The 18,777-nt window shown below is 45.6% G+C and overlaps 9 protein-coding genes across 9 annotated transcripts; 6 read left to right on the top strand and 3 right to left on the bottom strand.

Annotated features, from left to right (window-relative positions):
* The first annotated feature begins 13 nt into the window (after positions 1-13).
* Positions 14-1,443, top strand: F4813DRAFT_342109 (MutT/nudix family protein). Its single transcript, XM_049241362.1, has 5 exons — positions 14-154; positions 215-249; positions 321-468; positions 640-790; positions 1,002-1,443. The coding sequence occupies exons 1-5, from the start codon at positions 113-115 to the stop codon at positions 1,238-1,240; spliced, it is 615 nt and encodes a 204-aa protein (XP_049104799.1). The 5' UTR covers positions 14-112; the 3' UTR covers positions 1,241-1,443.
* A 715-nt stretch (positions 1,444-2,158) lies between these two features.
* F4813DRAFT_394950 (NAD(P)-binding protein) lies at positions 2,159-3,537 on the top strand (the record flags this gene model as incomplete). Its single annotated transcript, XM_049247638.1, has 2 exons — positions 2,159-2,726; positions 2,823-3,537. Exons 1-2 carry the CDS (start codon positions 2,341-2,343, stop codon positions 3,535-3,537), a joined length of 1,101 nt encoding a protein of 366 aa, XP_049104798.1. The 5' UTR covers positions 2,159-2,340.
* A 504-nt stretch (positions 3,538-4,041) lies between these two features.
* F4813DRAFT_394947 (Caleosin related protein-domain-containing protein) lies at positions 4,042-5,566 on the top strand (the record flags this gene model as incomplete). Its single annotated transcript, XM_049247637.1, has 3 exons — positions 4,042-4,549; positions 4,605-4,907; positions 4,980-5,566. The coding sequence occupies 3 exons, from the start codon at positions 4,042-4,044 to the stop codon at positions 5,327-5,329; spliced, it is 1,161 nt and encodes a 386-aa protein (XP_049104797.1). The 3' UTR covers positions 5,330-5,566.
* Positions 5,565-7,640, bottom strand: F4813DRAFT_12272 (PCI-domain-containing protein). The gene is made up of 3 exons (XM_049238614.1): positions 7,456-7,640; positions 7,178-7,400; positions 5,565-7,118 (listed from the first exon to the last, which is right to left on the bottom strand). Exons 1-3 carry the CDS (start codon positions 7,497-7,499, stop codon positions 5,913-5,915), a joined length of 1,473 nt encoding a protein of 490 aa, XP_049104796.1. The 5' UTR covers positions 7,500-7,640; the 3' UTR covers positions 5,565-5,912.
* A 215-nt stretch (positions 7,641-7,855) lies between these two features.
* Positions 7,856-9,918, top strand: F4813DRAFT_12254 (Pre-mRNA splicing factor-domain-containing protein). Its single transcript, XM_049238611.1, has one exon. It carries the CDS (start codon positions 8,015-8,017, stop codon positions 9,221-9,223), a length of 1,209 nt encoding a protein of 402 aa, XP_049104795.1. The 5' UTR covers positions 7,856-8,014; the 3' UTR covers positions 9,224-9,918.
* Positions 9,876-10,842, bottom strand: F4813DRAFT_384409 (uncharacterized protein; the record flags this gene model as incomplete). Its single annotated transcript, XM_049246086.1, has 3 exons — positions 9,876-9,990; positions 10,054-10,069; positions 10,680-10,842. The coding sequence occupies 3 exons, from the start codon at positions 10,840-10,842 to the stop codon at positions 9,876-9,878; spliced, it is 294 nt and encodes a 97-aa protein (XP_049104794.1).
* A 514-nt stretch (positions 10,843-11,356) lies between these two features.
* Positions 11,357-13,476, top strand: F4813DRAFT_12242 (cytochrome P450). Its single transcript, XM_049238610.1, has 5 exons — positions 11,357-11,559; positions 11,626-11,776; positions 11,849-11,908; positions 11,967-12,590; positions 12,659-13,476. The coding sequence occupies exons 2-5, from the start codon at positions 11,734-11,736 to the stop codon at positions 13,333-13,335; spliced, it is 1,404 nt and encodes a 467-aa protein (XP_049104793.1). The 5' UTR covers positions 11,357-11,559; positions 11,626-11,733; the 3' UTR covers positions 13,336-13,476.
* Positions 13,477-14,659: 1,183 nt separating this feature from the next.
* F4813DRAFT_378296 (uncharacterized protein) lies at positions 14,660-16,159 on the bottom strand (the record flags this gene model as incomplete). Its single annotated transcript, XM_049245324.1, has 5 exons — positions 14,660-14,686; positions 14,837-15,185; positions 15,253-15,724; positions 15,803-15,955; positions 16,102-16,159. The coding sequence occupies 5 exons, from the start codon at positions 16,157-16,159 to the stop codon at positions 14,660-14,662; spliced, it is 1,059 nt and encodes a 352-aa protein (XP_049104792.1).
* A 674-nt stretch (positions 16,160-16,833) lies between these two features.
* Positions 16,834-18,364, top strand: F4813DRAFT_394937 (NAD(P)-binding protein; the record flags this gene model as incomplete). Its single annotated transcript, XM_049247636.1, has 3 exons — positions 16,834-16,878; positions 16,937-17,068; positions 17,122-18,364. The coding sequence occupies 3 exons, from the start codon at positions 16,834-16,836 to the stop codon at positions 17,965-17,967; spliced, it is 1,023 nt and encodes a 340-aa protein (XP_049104791.1). The 3' UTR covers positions 17,968-18,364.
* Positions 18,365-18,777: the final 413 nt, after the last annotated feature.

The following is an 18,777-nucleotide window of genomic DNA, read 5'->3' as shown; positions in this document are numbered from 1 at the left end:
GCATTTCTTTGCTGTACTCTATAAAAATAACAATACTAATATTAAAAAGAAAAACCCCCAATTTCCTCTCCTTAAGGTATACGTAGAGATCAACCAAATTACTTAATCCATCATGTCTTTTGAACACGCCAAGGTTTTAGCCACAGAACCCCTCGTAAGTTATCCGCCCTGGCACCCCGAATTAAACACAATCCTCTAACAGAGACTGTCATAGGCGAATGGCGATGCTGTCTGGACCAAACTTGTCAAGTAAGCATAGATAAAGCGTCCAATAGTTAAAACCACCTAATATTGTACTACTAACACTATTATACATCTAGGCTCACTTACACTGATTCCAAACTCCAAACGCGTACTTGGGAGTCAGCTGAGCGTACCACAAGGCCCAAGAAGAGTGAAATCGATGGCGTCGGAATTGTTGCCATTCTAGAGAAGCCTACCGGGCCTGAAATTGTTCTTCAGAAACAGGTTAGTGATTGGAGTTTCTCGTCGTCTCTGAATTCTGAGATTGAGATTTTACACCAGAGTAGCACGCGTTGTGGATCCGTGCTTAAGATGCTTAAAGGGGCTCCGTTTTATCCCCCTTTTCTTTCTTTCGGTTAAATATCGGATGCATGTTTGCTAACATCTATAACTCAGTACCGCGCACCTATTGACAAGGTTACCATTGAGGTTCCAGCTGGTCTTATCGACGAAGGCGAGACAGTTGAGGAGGCTGCTATTCGCGAACTGAAAGAGGAAACTGGTTACGTGGCTAAGGTATCTGAGACTTCGCCTATGATGTTTAATGGTAAGTGCCTCTGTTACTTAATATTTCCTGCTATTGTGACATAGACTTTTTCAAGAAGGCACAACTAGTTGCGAATACTGTTCATGTATCAAATAGCATCTAAAGGGTACTCACTCTTGGATGGCTAAGGAGGATACCAATTTGGGCTAGTCCTCCGAGTCTTCACATGGCAGTTGATGATAAGACGTAGCTTGCTAACAGAACATCACAGACCCCGGGTTCTGCAATACCAATCTACGAATGGTACACGTCACCGTTGACATGAGTCTGCCCGAGAACCAGAATCTGCAGCCAGAATTAGAGGAAGATGAGTTCATTGAGGTCTTCCTAGTCCCGCTGACCAACCTCTACGACGAATGCAAGAGGCTCGAAGCAGAGGGCTACGCAATCGACGCACGAGTAGGCACATTCGCCGAGGGAATCGAGTGTGCCAAGAAATTCAAGCTATGAGGTTTACAGCCGATTTATAATCATTCAGGGCTTATCGTAGGGTTGCGAAGACGGAACGTTTCATCAGTACTTTGTCCTTTATATAGACCTTCTGTTGTTGACGGATACCCTGTTTGAGATTTTCTTTTCGCGGTTAATAAGACAGAAATTAGACTGGGTTTTAGATTGGCCAATAATCCAGGAATGCCATTAATATAGGACTGATTACTTGTAACACTTGTGATTCTTAAACTTATGACGCTAAGTAGACATCCACATTAAGTATTAAGTATAGCAGCATCAGTTATAGTCACCGAGACTTAGTCTAAAATAATAACAGGTACTTACCTAGGTAGTTAAGATATGTGATATATACCTAGGTAAGGAACTGCGAAGCCTTTACTATGATTTTCATTAAAAGCTATTACTTTGACCAAGCTTGATTTGAAAAACATTAGTATTTAATGATTAGTGATAAGAGGTCAGGGGGTAGGAGGATAAAGACGACATTAGACATAATTGGAAGTATCGACTACGTTATTTCTAAGTTGCAAAGGGGCTCAGATGGGTTATTCCATTAATAATTTCTGACGTATCATTATTAGCTGAATACCTACCTAAGGTAGGCAAAATATGTTTACTGATCAGCTGGACTGCCGGCATTAGATTGGCTGGGTCTTCGTACCTTATGATAAACTAGTTCCCGCGCCATGCAAGTATCATGCATTGACGGCATCAGATAACTTCCCCGAAAGCGACCTCAACCAAGTATATTTTAATAGTATTTATCAGCAATGGGTTTTAACCAATAATTAAGGTCGAATTTTGGGTGCCTGGTTACTGACGGTGGCGGCACCGTGATAGAATAATCAGAAAATGCAGCCTCGGCCACACCCCCAAACGCCATTCGTTGACTGTCTACCATCAGCATTCTACCATCAGCATAACGACACCTTAAGACTACCTATGATGATAATAATAGAACATTCAAATGCGACATGCAAAATATATAAAGGGTGAGGGTTCTGAGAGACCCGGCCAACTTGCTGGAATACAATTCACTACACAACATTTATTACACAGTCTTCGAAAAACTTTTATTCCAAATACAATCTTATTCCATGATGTCTGCACCTCGCCTAATCGCAGTTGTTGGCGGCACCGGCGCCCAGGGTATCCCTGTCGTACGGGATCTTTTGCAATCCGGTAACTATGCCATCCGGGCACTTACGCGCGACGCCTCTAGCTCCCGCTTCCGAAAGCTTCAGTCCTTCGGGACGGTGGAACCAGTCATCGGCACGTTTGCCTCCGAAAATGACCTACGGGCCACGTTCCGCGGTGCTTGGGGCGCGTTCGTCAATATTGACGGCTTTAACTCCGGTGAGAAGACTGAGATCTTCTGGTCTATTAGGGCATATGAGCTAGCTATTGAAGAAGGCGTACAGTTCTTCGTCTTTGGGAACCTTGATTTTGCTTATAAAAAGAGTGGCTTTAGACCCGAGTTCAGGTCAGTCTTCTGTGTTTCGCTATAAGCCTTTATCCTTCGAAATCATCATCAATGAAATGCTATGCAGATTATATACTAACTATTGGATACGGGCAGAGCTGGTCATTATGATGCAAAGGGGCGTATCGGCGAGTGGATTCTACAGCAGAACCGCGAGAATCAGCATCGCATGAAGGCCGCCCTTTTTACAACTGGTCCGTATATGGAGATGACTATCTCCTATAACACACCCATGACCATATCTGTTGAGGATGGGGTGGCGACATGGCGTCTGCCTCTGAAAGACGGTGCCGTGCCCTACGTTTCCCTAGACGACTGCGGTTACTACGCAAAATGGCTATTCGACCACCCCGAACGAGCGAATGGTCTCAATCTCGAAGTTGCCATTGACCACATCGGGCGCGACGAACTAGCACAAGCCTTCGAAAAGGTCACTGGACACCCAGCTCGCGCCATTAACGTCGGCCTCGACGAATACTTCGCTAATGTGTGGATGGGGATAGACCCCTCGCTTCCTGCGGGGTATAACGCAGATCCGAACGACCCAGCGACGTTGAGTCTGAAGCAGAACTTCTCGGGTTTCTGGACTACGTTCCAGAATTCTGGCGGCAATAAGGGTGTCTTAAAAAGGGACTACAAGTTGCTGGATGAGATTCATCCTCATCGCATTAGGAGTGCGGAGGAATTCTTTCGGCGTGAGAATGAGAAGGGTATTAAGGAGGGATTGGGCACACTTTGGGATAGAGTCCAGCCTGGTCGGATTGGGCACATTTTGAAGATCACGGAGGATGGGAGAACTGGTACACTGTGAGATTGCGGAGATCTATGAATTATGGAAACCAGATTGGACATGACTCAGTTCACAAGATGCTATCTCTTCATAGTAAACATATTTTGAGCTCGTCTTTTGTGCGATACCTAGTAGTTTAGAGTTCACCGAGCTGAACCTATGCATGTAGTCTTACTATCCAGACACATAGAAACGTTTCGATTGAGCAGACACATATTTCTAATGATTTTACCTGACGGAATTACTCCATTTTTCACACCCTTAAACGTGTCATCATTACGGCGATTATAAACGGCGCCGGTAGCTTGGATACTAGTCCCCCTATCTAAAAGATCGAGGAGGCTTGTTAAAGATCTCCTATGTCATGGATGTAGATGAACCTAAGAACAAAGCCTGAACGCCTTAAAGTGGTAGCAGATACAGCCCCAATAAATACCTAGCCACTACTTCTGTCTATAAAATACCACATATGGGCCTCATGTCTCTAATTAAATACTAACAACTCTATTATTTCTTATAACGAACATGAAGCACTCGCGCGAAGCCAAAAAACCAACAGACGAAGACATTGAACACCGCCAGCGCCTGAGGAGCCGCAGACTAAGCATACATCACAGAGATGAGCCAAGTAATTCACCTGAGATAATTCACGGCCGACTGGGCCAAAAGCCCCCAGAAGTTGTGTTACCACAGCAGGTAGATTCAGACCCAGGGAGAAGACGAGTATCTGCCCCCGAACGAATCCATCGCATGCCTCATGAGAAGAAACCCCACTACACTGATGCTAGGAAGACGTCGAAAACAGCCAAGGTGTCTGTGTCAGAGAAATCGGAAGGAGAATATTCTGCAGGGGATACTATCCCCCCTGTTCGAGCCATCCCATGGGATCTGCCGGAAGAAACGGGTACAAGTAATATTTCAACTGTGACATATGAGCCAGCACATATACTGCGGCAAAACGCTGAATATTTCGACTCTGACCAAGATGGGATTATCTGGCCAAGGGATACGTATAAGGGCTATAGGAAATTAGGTACGTCTCCAGAGATTTATAGACAGGCATTGACAGCTACTGACCAAACTCCTAGGATGGGGAATCACGTACTCGTGCTTGGTTGCATCCATCCTCCATTCAACTCTCTCATATCCTACCGGGGACAGTTACACCCCCGACCCGTTGCTCCGAATTCGTTACGACGGCAAACATAGTACTGGCAACGTCTCTTACGATGAAAAGGGGCAGGCCAGGGGTAATCAAGTTTGCGAGACCATCTTGGCTAAATACGACAAGAACAATAAAGGGGGCATGGATATCCGGGATATCCTACGTTTCTGTAAAGACCAGAGATCCGTATCTACTTGCTACGGCTGGAGCCTCACTGCTTTAGAATGTAAGCTACTTGTTAATCTTCCCTTTGATTAATTATATTATTATTATTAGGGATACTGACGGTTGATAACAGGGCTAGCCCTATATCTTGCGCTTCGACAACACAACGGCATCGTAGGCAGCGAAGACATCCGCACGGCCTTCGACGGCAGCGTCCTGTTCAAACGATCCGAGGAGCGGCAGCGGAAAAATGAGACGCATCATAAACATGCCGCCACAAGAAGTGGGTATATAAGTAGAAGTCGGAACCAATTCGATCCAGTGAAGCTTGCCGTGGCAATTGTCGTCGGGCTCGCCATTCTTGTGTGGGTTTTAATGGGCTTATACCGTGACCCTTCCGGCTTGGAAAAATACTGGCCGAAGAAGGAAGACACTCCTAAAGGGGCAGATTGGACGAAGCAAGGGTTTGTGAATGATTGGTAAAGCGCACTCTTCGTTTGGGCTGTTATATCCCCAGATCAGTAAGCCACCTAGGATAAAGAGTTTCTATTTGCGCAATCATCTAATCTCAAAAAGTTCATAGTTGCTCCTGATGTAAGAAGGTAGTTTCTCAATCCTTACTCGTATTCTTATACGGGCTGAGTAAGAGACATGAGGGCATGAGATCGACGTAAAGCTAACCTAGTAGTTTCTTAGGTTAGACGACTAGCAATATGCACGTCTATATCGGCGCAAATAGACAGTCTGGGTTTCATCATTCATAATTGAGGACTTTATTCATATCTGAGGGATTCCATCATCCTAATCATAATATCATCGGGCAGGTACTCTCTCCTGCCTATCTAGACACGCCGTATTGTATGAAACAAAACATGCACGAAAGCATGCGCGAGCATACAAAGGGTATGGGGTAATCGTGCAACTATAAACGTCCTACTGGAGTCTATGATGGGTAGGGTGAGTGAAAGGTGTTGATCATTGTAACCACTTCCAAAACACATTGTCTACCAGTTCAGGTCTTGCGGCGTCACACTTACTCTTCTCTTCCAATATTACTAGGTAGCTCCTAGCTGAAGAGACCCTTGCCAGCCCTCTTACCCTTGGAGGCGAGCCCTCTCTGTCGGGCGCTTTCTGTAGAGAACACCGGGGCTAATATTGCATCATCTGTCTGGGAACCGACGTCGGCTGCTCGAAAGCCCTCGCCATCCTTGAACATAGTCGTATAGAGGCCAGCTAGAGCTACGGCCCAAGAATCCATAGCCTGTACTCGTTCGGCATCGTCGTCTGATTCTATTTCGAGCACACCAGTCTGCTGGTCAATCTTACCTTTGACCTTGCCATCTACGATCAAGAAACCGAGGATGTCCTGAACCTCTGCCTCCGATATCTTGAGTTGTCGTGCAATCCAAGCAAGCTTCATGCGTGTGTAGGGTGCGATCAACTTGACAATGGCTTTGGTACGCATATTGCGAGTAACCTCGTCAATATTCTCCGCGATGAATGGGTCGGCCAAAATGTCTTGATTCTTCTGTAGGACGTTGACGTATGTTTCCATGTCGTCTCGCTGGTACGCATCTACTAGCTCGGTCATGGCGGCAATGCGAGGATCGTTGCGGTAAGGCTTTGTCTCTTGCGAATCGAAAGGGTTGATATCGGACTTCATAAGCATGGTGGTAAGGAGAAGATATTTGAGGACCTGAATTCGCTGTAGGGATCCGGCCTCGTCATAATTGCGGAACGACTCGGAGAAGTCACGTTGTGCATCTTCCCAGTTTTCTTCACTCATATGCATCTTGCCTCCACATTCACAAATAATACCCATGATCTTCGGGTGAGGTACCGCAGAGCGTACCTTAAGCGCTCTCTGGTAGAGAACCTTAAGCTGCTTGTTGTTGCGTGTCTCGGCATACATTTGAATCTCTAGGGCGTATATCTCTAGAGAGTAGGTGCCTTTGCTGGGGTCATCCGTACCATCTTCTCGTTGACAGACTTTCTGTAGCTCCCGGAGCTTCTTGGTAACTGCAAGGTATTCTTTACGGTCAAGGAGAAGTTTCGCGAGCTTGATATTTGTCTTGAGCCACAGACGCTCGTTGTTCGTTGTCTGGAAACAATTCAGTGTCAAGGAATAGAATTGTTCTACAGCTTTTCGCGCTGCCTCATTCTCCGACTCCTTCTCGATATAATCTAGCATTTTTGTGATGGATGTCTCGGAGTAGTTACGTGTGACAGCAGACTTGACGTATGTAAGGAGTTCGGTGTAATGCTCCACGGCCTGAGTTTAGTTAGTCAACTGATAGAAGTGAGGATTATTTGGCTAATGGGGAACCTGACCTGATCATATCTTCCAAGTCGAAACTCTAGTTTGATGGCTTGCTTCAGTCCTTTGAATCCCCAGTCACCTTTCTCTGCCTCAAGCTCGGGAATGCCTAGAAACTCTTTGAGAGCTTCTTCAGGATCATCATCCTTGATCTGCTTCGCATTGTAGTACTTATTATCGATATCGACGTCGCCGGAGTCCTCAACTCCATCTTCGTCCTCATACTCGAAGTCATACCTGCGAAGTTCAGCTATTAGCGGGCCAGTAATTGAATGGGGGGATAGGTACATACTGTTCCTCATCGGACTCTTGCATAAAATCCTCATCGTCGGACATCGTAACGGTATTCAGCGTAGTAGATGATTTAGTCGTAGAATATGTATGGCTTGGTGTGGATAAATAGTTGAATTTCGTGGAACGCGGATTTTTTGCTATAGAATTTCTTGTATGAAGTTGTTAAGGTTACGCTTTTGTGCTTCGACGTGATGCGAACGGTACCTTTATCTTATCAGAGCTCAAAATGACTACGGGAATCTACGACGTGGGGTTGCCTGGCTTTGTGGGGTTACTTCCACCTAGGAGGTATGTACTACCAGTGACCACTGCTGCCCCTGCTGCCAATTGAATATAGGTATGTACCTACGTACCACCCATGTCTCTGTATGTACATAGTACATGTCCATAGGCGTGGCTGGGCATTTTAGGTGGCAACTACGGATCCGTACCCAGGTACCTATGAAAGATCCATATTTGCGACCGGACAAACAATAAATCATCCACCTCAACTTCCCATCATCAATCCTCAATATCATATCGCCCTTCCTAACGTTTGGATCGCCTAAGTCGCCAATATGTCGTTGCAACTAAAAAAATCTTACCATCCCGCCCTCCTCCGAAATCAACGACGTGTTTACGAGGAGGAGCAAAAGGCCTTAGAAGAGCGCAAGAAGACCGAAGCTCGCATCCAAGAGATTAAGGAAGAACGCGCCAAAGAAGAACTCCAAAAGCAACTTGCTATTTCTGGAGGCCGTAAAGTTGTTGATCGCGTAGATTGGATGTACCAGGGCCCTAGCGATGGCCAAAATGGTACATCTGAAGAGCTCGAGGGCTACCTACTTGGAAAGCGACGCATCGATAACATTCTAACTAAGGGGTCCGATCACGAAAATCTCAAGAAGACTGCGGGCCCAGAGAGTTTCATGGCCCTACAGAATGCGAATACAGAAAGAGATACCGCGTTAAAAATTCGAGAAGATCCTCTTTTGGCCATTAAGAAGCAAGAGCAGGCGGCATATGAAGCCATGATGAACGATCCCATTAAGAGAAGACAACTACTCGCATCCATGGGACAAATAGATGAGAAGAATTCATCGCAAAAGAAGGAAGAGAGACACTCGAGACGGCATAGGCATAGATCGCATTCCAGAGAACATCGCCACCGTCGACATCATCGATCCGACTCGAGGGAAAGAGATGAATCAAGGGAACGACGACATAGGCGTCGCCGGGCCAATTCGAGAGATAGGTCCGAAAGTAAAGATCGTCACAGTTTAAGCAAAGAAACAGAACGTTATACTGAGCGACCTAAGCGGAGGGAATCAGAATCCAGGGGTGAACACCGAGATAATGATAGATTGCGCAGAGACCGATCAAGAAGCCCGCGTCGTAGTGATACCAAGGACGATGGATATCGTCAACGCCAGGAATATTCTGGGGAACGGCCGCGAGAACGGCGACGATATTCGAACGATCGGAATGATGGTGACCGCCGTGATTACCGCGATCGACGGCCACACAAAGATGGGCCAAGCAATAATCGCCATAGTAAGGTCACCGGTACCGACAACTCCGCAGAGTCAGCCGCAGAAGAGCGAGCTCGCAAGCTCGCAGCTATGCAAGAGGCTGCATCTGAACTCGATCAAGACCGGGAGAAGCGCTTAGCAGCGCTCGCAGAAAAAGAGCGCCAAGAACGAGAAGCTGACGACAAAGCGCGGGAGAAGTCTGGAAAATACGGAGACAGGGAATTTGTGAACGGTTTGCGGAGACAAGTTATTTCCTGAAAGAAGCGAAACATTACCGCAAAACCGGTGCCTTGGGGTAAGGTCTCTTCGGCCTAAACCAGTGACGCGGGGGATTTTCTCAGGCTTCATAGCCTCTAATACGGATAGCCGTCACCCAGCTATGAAGGCAGCTCCCACAGGCCGTTTCGTTACCTGAACGGGTGCGAGCATATTTTTTAAAGTCCAAGTTCGAGTATCTTATCGCTTGATCAAGTGATTGGGAATGGTTATGCGAGTTGCTAAAAACCCTTGGTCTAATAGAAGAAAAAAATAACTTGTGTAATCAAAATGGTCTTCTGGGGAGAAACACTACCGTCAAGAAGTAGACGAAGCTGAGAATTAACTAACCCTAGATGTTATAGATGCCTGAAATGGAGTAGTACGGCAAGATATAAGCATGAGCTTCTACTAAAACGACTGCTCACATTACCTACCTACCTTGGGTACCTAGGTTTAGGTACTCAGTATTAGTTTAAATACAACTTTAGCTATATACCTGTCAATTTCACTTATTTTTAAGAGGCAAAGCTGACCATGAGAGTTCTCAGGAGAATCCAAACTGTGGAATTGTCAAAATGATTTAGACTAAATATTGTATTTGCCCGATCATCCTTTCTCTACTCCTACTCCGTCCGGTACAAGTATGTGCTATTTAGTGCCGCACTAGAGAAACGGTAGACTTGAGGATCGCTATGGTGTCGATGGCTGCTAGCATGCTTAGCGCATTCTCGCTTTCATCATCGGTGTAGTAGAAGGGGGCAAGCGTACTAGGGAATCGTGGATGGGATGTTAGCTAGAGAATGTTAACTTTATGGGGTAGAAATACTTACACATAAGCAGAAGTTGCTGTAACGAGTTAGCGAGTTCTGTGTGCCGTTTCTCTGGTAAAATTTCTCTTGGTCAAGTTTGTCTGTTTCTTGCTTCCTGAGAGCCGCGGGTTCTAGGGGGATGGGAGCTCGCCGGTCATCTTGATCAAAACCGCGTCACCCCACGGGCTCTGGACAATCTTGACGCCTCCCTTGGGCTTACAGGCATTTACCACCGGTTTTTTTTTCATCGGCGAACGGTATGTCCTCTACTAAGGACCGGTAAGAGAAGTTGCCGACATCTACGCATAATTCAAGCCTTTCGATAGATCAGAGGTTACTAAATTAAGACTTAAGTAGTACACAAGTATATATGTTTTGTTAGTCTCTCATCACTACCTAGTTATAATGGGCATAGCCTATACACCCCATATGTCCTCCAACAGGGGATGACTTAAACCGCACTTCTGATAGTGACAACCAAGAAGGAGAATGGCTTCGATGGTAGGCATACTATATTTGCGACTAGGACTTAGCTACGCTAGGTTAAGCAATGGTAGTGGATACAACTCACAGAAACCATTCATCAGTTACAGTTGAGGAATTGAGAGATATTTGTTGAGAATGTTGTAATTAGTTGCGGCCCGAACCTGACAAAGGTCCAAGACATTGAGAGAATGGTCGGACATTATTGCCGTACGACATGTGCAGCGTAAGCGGGCCGCTTCCCGGACCTGGTGTGACTTCAACACTGGAAAAGATACTAGGATCCGCTGGGGTAAACTTGCGACTGCTCCGAAAGCAGGGGATCATGTTTTCAAACGCGTAGTTATATAAGATCCCCAACTAACTCTGCCCATTTATCATATAGTCTTACAACTCTTGAAAAAACCGTAACAATAATGTAACTTTCCCCGGTAACGCAGCCTTATACCTGAATACGGCAAGTAATACCTTAATCCCGAAACAGTTACTTTATCTAGTGTAACTAACGAAGAATAAAAAGTTACCAACATGCAGCATTGTTGGTTCTTAATTTATCAAACTTCATGTGACGAGAGGGGTTGATCGGTCGACGTTAGGTACTTTTTCGTAAAAGACTTGAATCTTGGCAAGAGTCTTAGTGGAGGAACTTGAGGATCATTCATATGTTATATCCTGCTGCATTTGATATTTGACGTGGCAATAACTTGATAAACAGCCCTTATGCTGCGCCTTATTATGTTTGAAAAGAGGATTGGCAACGGGTGTGCAATATTTACCTAGGTATCTTAAGAATATGTGAAAGGTGTCACACAATATAAGCAGGCAGGATACGAATTATGTAGGCACTTAACCTATGTAGCTTAGGACATGACCACAGTTGACCTTTTGGCATTGCCTGCTCTTTCAATTTTCGATGGTTGTTTCACATTTGTTCCCATATTCTGCTTCTATAGCAGCGGCACCCATCGCTGTCTCTTGTCAAGATGCCTTTAAGATAATGCCATACTTGTTCTCACCTATATCTGCTACAGTTTTGCTCTATGTGTACAGACTTCCCAAAGCAGACTAAACTCTGATATATATCGTCTCGCCGTCACTAACGCATAATAGGTTGTTCTTTTCGTCAATTACCGGCTGACACTACATCCCCTGAGCGCTTACCCCGGGCCCATTTCCGCCAAGTTGTCTGATTTATACAACCTTTACTATGCGGTATTGATGGGTGAACATATCGCCATCTGGCGAAATCATCAATCATATGGTAAGTCAGAGCTATAACACATCCGAGGTTAACGAATGAAGTAAACTTCAAACTTACGCAGCTGTACTAAAGGTCCTGTCATAAGGCATGGCCCGAATAGGTTGGTGTTCAACACCATCGAGGCTTTGCAAGGTATGTATTTTAATATGATGCTGAGTTTCTGATGAAAGATTGTTAATGTCTTCTCAAGATATTTATCACAATGAAAGGGCTTCCAAAGCTAGTCTATACCTGAACATCATGCAAGCTCCCAATGTACACAGCGTCTTTACTGTAATTGATAAGCGGCAACATCGTGTAAAGCGTCGGTTGATCGGCCAGGCTCTCAATGAGCGAGGTATGCGATTGTTCGAGCCTATTATTCTCCAGCAAATCGATATTTTTATCCAGCAGTTATCTCAACCCTCCGCTGGTTCCAAGCCCATCAACATGTCGCCCATGTTAAGGTACTTGACACTGGATATTGTCTGCCTTTTATCATTTGGATTCCCCTTGCGGACACAAGAGAAAGATGAATACCGATTCGTTTCAGAGGGTATTGTGGCTGGGAACTATTTCCAGAACATGAAGCTACAGTGTCCCCTCTTGACACAACTCCGGATAACCGAAGCCCTACAATTCGTTGGAAATATACGCGAAAAGAGGGAACCATACAGAGCTGTAGTGAAGAAGCTAATTGGATCTCGCATGGCTGAGAACAAAGATGCCAAGTTAGACCTATATTCAATGGTCGCAGATCAAATAAACACAGGAGGGCCAGAGAATATTCAAACAAGCGAGTTGTGGGCAGAGGCCATATTCATATTTGCGGCGGGTTAGTTGCCCCTTATGATCTTTATCTTTAACATAACCTAATAGCTAATCGATTTGTTTACCGTTTAGGTGGCGACACAACTTCTTCTCTCATCGCGGCCCTCCTCTTTTACCTATCTCGCAATTCGCACTGTTATAACAAGCTAGCCCATGAGATTCGAACTTCGTTCAATTCCAGTGATGAAATTCGCAGCGGTCAAAAGTTAGCCAACTGCCAGTACTTACGGGCTTGCATCGACGAAGCCCTGCGTATGTCACCGGCGGCCCCAGGCACCCCTTGGCGGGAACAACTCGACACGGATGATGTGCCGTTCGTCGTAAACGGCCATGTCATACCTCGCGGAACCATTGTTGGAGTGAACGTTTACTCTATCCTCCACAACGAAAAGTACTTCCCCGAGCCTTTCGTCTACAAGCCGGAACGATGGCTCTCTGAGGGATTCGAGGGAAAGTTGAAAATAATGCACGATGCATTTATTCCATTCTCGGCAGGATCTCGCATATGCGCAGGAAAGGCAATGGCCTATTTAGAAGCGAGTGTGACGATCTCAAAAACGTTGTGGCACTTCGATTTCGACAAGGCCCCGGGTAATCTCGGTGACCTTGGAGCTGGAAGTAGAAAGGCTACCTATGGCAGACATCGGGAGGGTGAATTTCAAGTTTACGATGTTATTTCCTCCACTCATGATGGACCCAACTTGATATTTCACCCAAGAGTTCATTTATTATGGGAAAGAGTTGTCTAGGACCGTTGATACACTTCGTTATAATACATTAGTATTTATGTGTTTACCTAGGTACTTACCATAGATAGATATATGGTACGTAAGACCTGGTCTGATCGTGGGGTCGACTCGCTCATGGCTTATCGAGATACGAAAGTGCATAGGAGCACTTTAGGGCTACTGTGGCTGTATTTGACATCATGGGAGGTATGTCTATCTCTAGTAATATAGGGCCTTGGTGACAGAAAGGTTAACGGTGGCATTGTCAGGATTCCAGGTGAGACATCTAGATCAAGGACATGTTCAGTATGTATAGACGCAGACCCTAGTAGTTAGGATTACAGTTCCTTGTGGAACAACGAAGTTGTTTCCATGCTTTTTAATTCCACCTCTTGACCCTCTTGACAGGCATACTTCGATGTAATTGTCTTGTCAGAATTACAGGAGCCTATCGATTGTGAAAAGAAACATTTTTTTCTTTTTACAAACGACTAAGCAATTTTTAAGTAAAGGTCCAAGTTGCACCAAATAAGCGTATCACGCTTCTACGAAGTTATACTTTATGTCAGAGGACAAGTGAAACTAGTATGAATTAGATATAAGGAAGGAAGGTCAAGCGTTAATAAATTGATAGATTCATACTACTACATGGTTACTACATAGCAGCTTTGCTGCTCCTCGTAACATTCACTCTGCGTATGACATCCATCAAGGGGTATCTCTGACATTTCACTATAGTAGAGGCGATTACGGAACCCAATGATGAGGTCAGAGTGAAAAGAATGAACAGAACCTCAGCCTGGATTGGAGAGAGTGTGTTGACAATCTAGAGTCATTGAAGATGCTGTAAGATGATACAAAAGAATGGTGCACCGAAAAAGATAATAGCGCCTCTACAAAATGTGAGCTTTGGTTTCAAGATGAGAAAAAGAAACGTATGTACATTACTCACAGTAACATACCAATCCATACACGACTACAAACAAACCGCCATGGGAATAACGGCTCTTGAATACCTTCACGTATAGTAATATGGCACTCCCACAAGAGGAATGCGATCCAACCAAGTCAGGAGATAGTCAAGAGTGTAATAACAAAAGCTGACTTCCAGGGAAATCCTACACCAGTCTCTTCCAGAGATGCGATTAATAGCAAAGTAGAGAGGAGGAGTAGAACCGTTCCCCGTTCCAAGGAAATCCAACCGTTGAATTGATTGACACGAGAAGATGCGTCTCCCGCCCGCTCGTTCTTGTAGAGGTAGCCATATTTGAACTTGAACTTCGGAAAATAGATTTACATTGTGCTATGTACCTGTACCAACCTTCTTTATTTAGGTACCCCGAGGTTATACCAAGGGAGGCTGTTCAACTCCCTTGATTTGATAGCAAACAAATATCAGCTAGCGAGGTCTTATTCCTTCATGCATCCAATATGTCGGTTTTGGTATATATGGTTCTGGGTTATAAGGCGCAAGGGAGTGTTCGTTGTGGATGTATTGCTGCTCATGACTTCCCTCAGATACCGCAACCCCCCCAGTATCAGGGATGTATATCGGTAGCTCATATCCTCTCACACTATTATCTGTGTCTTGACCGAGCTGTGGTGAAGTGTTTCTTTGCACACTCCTCCTTTCCACCGATGACCAGCCGCTGAAGCTGTACCAATGCTTCCGAATTGAAGAAACGCCAGGCCAACTACTCGGGCTGAGTTTCACAGCCCGGGTAAACAGAGGCCAGCATATTGGAAGACATGCACAGACTATACCTGTGCAGCAGTGAACTGTCGTCCATACTTCTGTCCTACCAAACGACGGCTCACGGCTCCCAGGTACATAACTCAGGATAACTTTAACGATTCCTGAGAAAATGACGCTTTTGGTTGTAGTCACAATCAGTCCAAGGCGAGCAATTATGAATGGACATTGTAAAAAACACTTACAAGACGCCTAGCAAGAACACGCCCGCAACAGCAAATTTCTTGCCTTTATTCAGATTTAACCCTATCACTACCCTAACAGGCATGATGATAATCACGATATCTAGACAAGCCTCCACGATTCCACTGGCAAGCCAAAATATGTTATAATTGAAGCAGTACCGTGGATCATCAAGCGCATTCAACCACGTCCATTCGATCGGAATGCAATCGAGCAGATCGGCCACAGTGCATCCGATCCAGAAGCCTACTACAGCCACGGCAACGATGATGGCTTGACGATGAAACGAAGCGTCGACAGAAAATAACCGGTTATACATCAGTAGAATAGATACTTTGGTCGCAGAAGTGATGGTAAAGTAGAGCACTGTCCCGATGTAGCTCAGTTTGGTGAACTGGACATCTGCGGGTGTGTACTGGTAGCTGGGGTCTGTGTTAGACGCCACCTCGGCGCCATCCGGATTCACGCTGGTCGCTAAGAGAGGTTACTCGTAAGTCAATAGAAGACTTGGATCTCGTTCAAGACCCTACGAATATCAAAAGGGAAACAAACCGTACAGCACCAACACATCGGTCAGGATCGTAGCTACCAGTGCCACTAGTATAAGCCAGTCATCCCATTTGAAGCCAGCTTTTGTATAGTGCCGCGAGTAGAAGCGTAACCCGACCGCTATAGCAGCTAGAACTACCACTATAGCTCCGACGTCTGTTGTCACATCTTCGTTGCTCATTTCAATTGAAACATATCAGAGAACTATTCTGAGAAGTCGCTTTCTTACCCACGGGGGTTCTACTGGCATATTGATAACTGTGAATGCTCTCTAATAAATATTCATACGTTCTGTCTCTTACCGCCGTAGAAGTTGGCTTCATCGTGCCATAATCCTTCTCGGGGGAATGGTTCTAACATGGTGTAGGGCTATGATGTGCGATTTGTGACGATATCGTGTTGGTAGTACAAATAAATCCTTGATGTAAGAATGTTGGTATTAATATATATTAATATATACCTAGGTAGGCAAGCGTAGATTCGGCAAAATATAGCGAATGATGATTGGTGTGTGGTCGCACAACAGACGATATAATATATCTCAAGTAGGAAAGGCGGGCTCGGACCGGATCGCCCCCCTGTTTTCGGGGTCCATGAGGTAGGCTACTGGTAGGTTGCAGCAGGCCTGGAATACCACCTACCTACCTACCTACATACCTCATAGTATGTACCTAGCTCGCCGGATATCACTTCATAGGGATATTAATGTAATGTCTCAGAGGCGGGCAGCGCTAAAGAACAAGGAAGCAGGGGGCGAAAGGGGCGGAACCCGACGCAGCAATATAGACATTTCTTACGGGATGAGAAAGGCAAAGCTTTTCTATTCTCTCACTCGACCTAGATATATATACGCCGTCTATTGTCTGGGCATTCGCTTCCCTTGTTCGGGGCAAGTTTATCCCGTATTTTCGTTCTAGACGACCTAACGTGATATGTAAGTCCACCCGTCGCAGAAGTATTTTCATCGCCTTGCGGGAAGTAGCTTTAAGACTAGCACTGACTTAGAGGATACATAGGAAAGCCCAGCTACCGACATGGGGTCAATATTGTCAAAAAACCAGTTTCCCGTGGAGGGCAAGGTACGCAATCGAGTCAGCTCAAGTACGGTGAATTGAATTGAATTGACAAACCTGAAAGACTGTGATTATCACCGGTGGCTCGCGAGGTATGGGGCTTGCGGCTGGACGTCAGCTCGCTGAAAAGGGGGCCAACGTCGTGATTGTTGCTCGCGACCAGGAAAAGCTACTTCAAAGTCTCGAATACATACAAGTACATTCTCCTAATTCCAATACTCGCATGGTTTGGGTCTGACTTTGCTACAGCAAGGAGCTATAAACCCTCAAACACAGCGCTTTCTCCAGATCAGCGCCAACTTGATCAATCCATCCGAATCTGTACGCGTCATCGATCAGGTACTATCGTGGAACTCGGGCAAACCTCCAGACATCGTGTGGTGTTGCGCAGGCAGCTCGTACCCAACGTTATTCATTGACACGCCCCTATCCGAATTTCAGACTCAGATGGATAGCAACTACTTCACGAGCCTGTATATGGCACATGCAATCCTGACATGCTGGCTGAAGACATCGCGAAAGGCCGTCGACGATGTTCGAACAAAAAACCCACCGCCCGCACGCCACCTCATATTTACCGCTTCTTTCGTAGCATTCTACAGTTTCGCCGGTTACACGCCGTATAGCCCGTCCAAGGCCGCAGTACGAGCTCTTTCCGACAGCTTGTCTCAAGAGATGAACCTATACGCCGCAGCCTACCCAAACGAACCGCCTGTCCGGCTCCACACCGTATTCCCCGCTACTATATACTCAGAGGCATACGAGGCTGAAAATCGCATCAAGTCTGACCTGACCAAGATGCTTGAAGAAGGGGACGAAGGCCAAACTCCAGAGGTCGTCGCTGCGAAGAGCATCGAGGGACTTGAGAGTGGGCAGGAACTTGTTACAACTGACTTGTTAACAGGGCTAGTAAAGCGTAGTATGCTGGGAGGTTGCGTAAGAGGAGGTTTCTGGAGAGTGTTGGGTGACTGGTTTCTGGCATGGGTTTTAGGTATTGTGATGGTGTTCGTCAGGGATGATATGGATCGAAAGGTGAGGACATGGGGCCGAAAGTTCGGCACCTCGGGGATGAAGCAAACTGATAAACATGCCTAGGTTTGAAGTAACAGTCATACCATCCAACGAGTTCCGTTTGTGCTAGTTATTAATATTCGTGTTCTGGCTTCCCCAGAATATAATCTTTAATATATGATACCTTTTGGTTTGAGCCTCGTCATAGTTATCAAGGCTAGCTCCGTGACAAAACATTTACCCCGGGGAATATCGAGTGCTTGTAAACGACGTACTAATATCCCGCAGAAAGACCATAAGCGTATCATGACAGCGATAGTAGCAACGATGGACCCCACCAAAACGAGGCTACATCTGGTGGATCCAACGCGGGCCCGTTGAGAAGCTGCTCCATGGACGGCACTTAGTCTGTGGAAGACATAACAAAGTGTTCATCGGAGAATGTGAAGAAGGGTTAATTTATAATGCAAATGTCAGGTAGATGGCAGGACTTAAGAGAAGCAGGCAAAAATAATAAAGCCTCTAGAATCGCCATGCATGTTAGTAGGTGTATGATTACCAACAAACACTTGAAGTGTCCCTATAGTCTGTAGGCCAAAATCAAGCAACAGCCCAACCGCATTGTTATCCGCCCATAATCATCTCTTTGGGTTGGCGCAGCGCAGCAATCCGCCGCTACTCTACGGCGAAGCACCCAATGCTCATAATCTAGGGAAGCACTGCATAACAGTCACATTTGGGGTCTAGACAAGGGGAGTTGGCCAAGCCTACCAGTTTTTACAGGCAGCCTACCTAACGTTGCAGTCAAGGGCGGCAGGTTTTTCGCACCTCCATAAATACCTAAGTATATATTTAGTCAATGTTTCTATTGGTCAATCATTCAATCTTGAATCT

The sequence above is a fragment of the Daldinia decipiens genome (genome assembly GCF_022478715.1).
Source record: "Daldinia decipiens strain CBS 113046 unplaced genomic scaffold F4813scaffold_1, whole genome shotgun sequence".
Lineage (NCBI taxonomy): Eukaryota > Fungi > Ascomycota > Sordariomycetes > Xylariales > Hypoxylaceae > Daldinia > Daldinia decipiens.
This window is presented reverse-complemented; position numbering and strand designations above follow the sequence as displayed.

What these genes read in the sequence shown, in the direction of transcription:
- F4813DRAFT_342109 (XM_049241362.1), top strand. Translation starts at nt 113, where the DNA reads ATGTCTTTTGAACACGCCAAGGTTTTAGCCACAGAACCCCTC. An exon ending in AAATTGTTCTTCAGAAACAG is followed by an intron (nt 469 to 639) that starts GTTAGTGATTGG and finishes TCTATAACTCAG; the next exon opens with TACCGCGCACCTATTGACAA. An exon ending in TTCGCCTATGATGTTTAATG is followed by an intron (nt 791 to 1,001) that starts GTAAGTGCCTCT and finishes AGAACATCACAG; the next exon opens with ACCCCGGGTTCTGCAATACC.
- F4813DRAFT_12272 (XM_049238614.1), bottom strand. Translation starts at nt 7,499, where the DNA reads ATGTCCGACGATGAGGATTTTATGCAAGAGTCCGATGAGGAACA. An exon ending in CAAGAGTCCGATGAGGAACA is followed by an intron (nt 7,401 to 7,455) that starts GTATGTACCTAT and finishes TGAACTTCGCAG; the next exon opens with GTATGACTTCGAGTATGAGG. An exon ending in GACTTGGAAGATATGATCAG is followed by an intron (nt 7,119 to 7,177) that starts GTCAGGTTCCCC and finishes AACTAAACTCAG; the next exon opens with GCCGTGGAGCATTACACCGA.
- F4813DRAFT_12254 (XM_049238611.1), top strand. Translation starts at nt 8,015, where the DNA reads ATGTCGTTGCAACTAAAAAAATCTTACCATCCCGCCCTCCTCCGAAAT.
- F4813DRAFT_12242 (XM_049238610.1), top strand. Translation starts at nt 11,734, where the DNA reads ATGGGTGAACATATCGCCATCTGGCGAAATCATCAATCATATG. An exon ending in CACCATCGAGGCTTTGCAAG is followed by an intron (nt 11,909 to 11,966) that starts GTATGTATTTTA and finishes TGTCTTCTCAAG; the next exon opens with ATATTTATCACAATGAAAGG. An exon ending in CATATTCATATTTGCGGCGG is followed by an intron (nt 12,591 to 12,658) that starts GTTAGTTGCCCC and finishes TTTACCGTTTAG; the next exon opens with GTGGCGACACAACTTCTTCT.